The sequence below is a fragment of the Cucurbita pepo genome, chromosome LG05 (genome assembly GCF_002806865.2).
Source record: "Cucurbita pepo subsp. pepo cultivar mu-cu-16 chromosome LG05, ASM280686v2, whole genome shotgun sequence".
Classification (NCBI taxonomy): Eukaryota; Viridiplantae; Streptophyta; class Magnoliopsida; order Cucurbitales; family Cucurbitaceae; genus Cucurbita; species Cucurbita pepo.
In genome coordinates this window covers 8470444-8475006 of record NC_036642.1, presented here as the reverse complement: position 1 = coordinate 8475006, position 4563 = coordinate 8470444, and the positions used below count along the sequence as shown (strand labels likewise).

The following is a 4563-nucleotide window of genomic DNA, read 5'->3' as shown; positions in this document are numbered from 1 at the left end:
TGGCTACAAGACGGATAAAACTATGTCTCGACAGAAAGGCACCTCTACCCTTCTTATCTTATCCTTTTTAATAATGTAAAAAATCTTCTAAGGTCAACGATAAACAAATAATGAGATAACGTGTAAGATCATTAATATTTTCATATAATTGAGTAATAAAATAGTACCATTTTCCTTGGGGAAGTTGAAACTTTAGATATAAGCATTTTAAAATTAAATTAAAAATTAAAATCTTTGAATCTATACTTGAAAAACAATTTAGTTTCTTTGATATATTTAGGGATAAGCTCTTGATGTTTTCTGTCCTCAAGCCAGAGCCCACATGGCTACTTCCTCGCATGTGTTTTCAATGTCATGTCGTCTCCTTTTGGTTGTCGTTCTTCTTCTTTACTTTCTTGTTGGCTCTATCGACTCGGTTTCTTTCAAAATCGATCGGTTTAAAACCAATGAAACTGATACTCTTTACCAAGGAGATGCTATGCCATCGGTTGGAGCTGTTGAATTCAACGATGTTGAGTATCTTTGTCATGTTGGTTGGGCTATCTATGAAGACATTGTCCCAATTTGGGACTCAAAAACAGGACAAGCCACTGATTTCTCCACCCATTTTAGCTTCATTATTGATACCACAATTGTGCAAAATTATGGCAATGGATTAGCTTTCTTTTTAGCTCCACCAGGGTTTCAAATCCCTCCAAACTCAGCTGGTGGGTTTCTTGGCCTTTACAACACAACAAATAGTGATTCAACCCTCAACCAAATTGTTCATGTTGAATTTGATTCTTTCTCCAATGAAGAATGGGATCCTCCATTTGAACATGTGGGTATCAACGTTAACTCCATTCATTCTTCGAATTCCACGCGTTGGAATGCTAGTTTGCATAGTGGGGATATGGCTGATGTGTGGATCTCCTACAATTCAACCACCAAGAACTTGAGCGTGTCCTGGAAATACCAAAATTCTTCGTCTACTTCCTTTGAAAATACCACCTTGAGCTACCATATTGATCTTACGAAGGTTCTTCCTCAATGGGCTACCGTGGGGTTTTCAGCTGCAACGGGCTTGAATGTAGAGAGACACACATTATTCTCTTGGGAGTTCAATTCAAGCTTGGATTTAGAGAAAGGAAGTGAAGATAACGGGAATAAAGTCGATATAATTGTCGGTGTAACCGTGTCGATAGGAGTATCAATCATCATGGGAATTGTAGCATTTGTTGTAGTTTGGAGATTGAAACAAAAGAAACGAAAATTAGAAGAAGAAAATGGGAACGAGGTGAACTTGACATCGATTAACGATGATTTGGAGAGAGGAGCTGGACCGAGGCGGTTTTCTCGCAAGCTTCTCGCCATGGCTACCAACAATTTCTCGAACGAAAGGAAGTTGGGTGAGGGAGGGTTTGGTGCAGTGTATAGAGGATATATTCCTGATCTTGGTTTGACGATCGCGGTGAAGAAGATCTCGAGGGGTTCGAGACAGGGACGAAAAGAATACATAACGGAGGTGAAGATCATTAGTAGGCTTCGCCATCGAAATTTAGTGCAACTTATTGGTTGGTGTCATGATAAAGGTGAGTTCTTGTTAGTTTATGAGTTCATGCATAATGGTAGCCTTGATTCTCACCTCTTTGGAAGGAAAAGCCCTCTTGTATGGGGTGTGAGGTATAAAATTGCATTGGGTTTAGCCTCCGCGTTGCTATATCTTCATGAAGAATGGGAGCAATGCGTAGTTCATAGAGATATTAAGTCGAGCAATGTCATGTTGGATTCGAACTTCAATGTTAAGCTTGGAGATTTCGGGTTGGCTCGATTGATGGACCATGAGATGGGTGCGCAGACTACGGGATTGGTAGGGACTTTGGGGTACTTGGCTCCGGAATACATAAGCACGGGTCGAGCGAGTAAAGAATCAGATGTGTTTAGTTTTGGGGTCGTTGCTTTGGAGATAGCAACGGGAAGGATGTCGAGGAACGCCATGGAAACGGGTTCTCATAAGGGTTTGGTGGAATGGGTTTGGGATCTTTATGGGAATGGAAAGGTTCTTATGGGTGTGGATGAGAAATTGCAAAGTGATTACGATAGAAAACAAATGGAGTGTTTGATGATTGTTGGGCTTTGGAGTGCTTATCCGGACCCTAATCTTAGACCTTCAATACGACAAGTGATTCAAGCTCTTAACTTTGAGACGACAATGCCAAGTCTTCCAGATAAAATGCCAGTTGCTGTGTATTATGCTCCTTCCACATCGATGAGCTCAAATGAGCCTCCAATTACATCGAGTCTTGACATGGGTCGTTGAACAACGATGATTCCATTGTAGTTGGATTCTAGTATATTATTGTCCTTGTGTGTATTCTGTGTGTATTCTGTGTGTAAAACGAGGTCTAAGATACTATCATATAGAGTATCTTGTAATCTCTTCTCGATTGGTGTTAATAAAAAGGTATGAGTGTTTCCCAGAATGAAGTTGGTGTCGGTTGTCGATCTCTTGGAACTCTTTGTATACTTTATAGTTAAGATCATTAGTGAGTGAGTTAAGAATCAAAGTAGACAAAGCATTGGTTGCCTTGAAGACCACAATTGAATAAGAGATGTTAGAACACATTTGGGATGACAAGACACCAAAAGAAGCATGAGACGTATTCATGACGTTGTTCTCAAAGAAGCACGATACAAGGCTACAACTTATGGAGAACGAGTTGTTATCAATTTCACAACGTGACATGATAATTGCTTAGTACTTCCACAAGGTCAAGTCGATCTGCTGGGAGATTACTAAACTAGACTTGAAGTCCACCATTGGAGAAGCTCGAATGAAGAGGATCATTATCCATGGATTTTGTTAAAGATCACGTATTTGTTTAGATTCCTGTCATTAGTATCTAACTAAATCTATGAATTAGATTTAGTTTTTGATTTGATTTAGTTTTGATTAGATTAGATTTTGTTTTGATTTGTTGACTGGTTTGTTATCAGATTCTCTGCACATTTTTAGGTAGATTTTCTAAATATCTTTTTGTATTCCCAGTATATATATAGAGCATTCTTGCTCTTCATAATTCAATCTTCTCATCAATTATTCAATCAATCCGTCTTTCACTAACAATTGGTATCAGAGCTATCTTCTTAAGGGATATGTGAGATCAAAATGGGAGGAGAATCCAGTTTTTCCGCTGTTGCACCACCAGTTTTCGATGGAGACAATTATCAAATGTGGGCAGTTCGTATGGAGACTTATTGGAAATCAAAGGCGAAAGCTTGCCTATTTGCCGCTGTATCACAAATGATCTTCATGCGAATAATGTCCCTCAAAACAGCAAAGGAAATCTGGGATTATCTCAAGGCCGAATATGAAGGAGATGAGAGGATTCGTGGAATGAAAGCCCTAAATTTGATTAGGGATTTCGAGTTGCAGAAGATGAAGGAGTCAGAGTCGGTGAAAGAGTACTCTGACAGACTTCTCAGCATTGCCAACAAGGTGAGATTGCTTGGTTCTGTTTTAAATGATTCAAGGATCGTTGAAAAGCTGCTAGTCACTGTTCCAGAGAAGTTTGAAGCCACCATTACTACTCTGGAGAACACCAAAGACTTGTCAAAGATTTCTCTTACAGAGCTCTTGAATGCTTTACAAGCACAAGAGCAAAAGAGGTCTATGAGGCAAGAAGGGGTGATTGAAGGTGCCTTACGTGTTAAGCATCAAGACAGCAGCAGGTATAAAAACAATAAAAATTTCAAAAATCAATTGACGTATGGAGATTCATCTGCCAATTATCAGAAGATAAAAGGAGGAGGTTTCAAAAAATCCGATCCACCTTGCCGCCATTGTGAGAAGAAAGGTCATCCACCATACAAGTGTTGGAGAAGACCTGACACCTTCTGCTCCAAATGCAATCAACTTGGACATGAAGCTGTGATCTACAAAGCCAAAGATCTGGTGAAAGAAGTAGATGCACAGGTAGTTGATCAAGAAGAAGAAGAAGAAGAAGATCAATTGTGTATGGTCACTTCTTCCTCAAGCAAAGAATCAAGATGTCACCCGAAATAAGAATTCATCTGCCAAGAATTCAAACTATCCCTACAGACCAACACCGATCCTTTCAAAATACTTCGTTCTCACTCACATATTTTTTAGTAAAATTCTCGAGAAGTCACCACGAAATAAGAATTCAAACTCTCTCACATGCTTTCTTTGTTCTCCTTCACACCCTTCCTAAGAAAGTTCATATGTTAAACCACCTAAAAGATATATGCATCTTGCTAGCATAGGTAGTAACTTTCAATTCTTTTAAGTCTTTCTTAGTCATACTATCTTTAGGATCGCTTTCATTCATTATGATCTCGATTCATTCATGTACCTTACTCAGACTTCATATATAAATTAAAATTAGAATATATAATTACTATAAGTTCAACTAGTAACATGTCTTGTTTGAGACTAACAACACTTTAGAGAGACAACCTAACAAAAACATACATTAACTAAAACAAAACAACATAATTGAACCATAAACATGTTCATAGGACAATAATGTACTAGAATCCAGCTACAACGATCATCGTTGT

At 38.6% G+C, this 4563-nt stretch overlaps 1 protein-coding gene across 1 annotated transcript; it reads left to right on the top strand.

Moving 5' to 3' along the window:
• The first annotated feature begins 322 nt into the window (after window positions 1-322).
• LOC111794642 (L-type lectin-domain containing receptor kinase IX.1-like) lies at window positions 323-2348 on the top strand. The gene has a single exon (XM_023676731.1). The coding sequence runs from the start codon at window positions 323-325 to the stop codon at window positions 2297-2299; it is 1977 nt and encodes a 658-aa protein (XP_023532499.1). The 3' UTR covers window positions 2300-2348.
• The last annotated feature ends 2215 nt before the right edge of the window (window positions 2349-4563 follow it).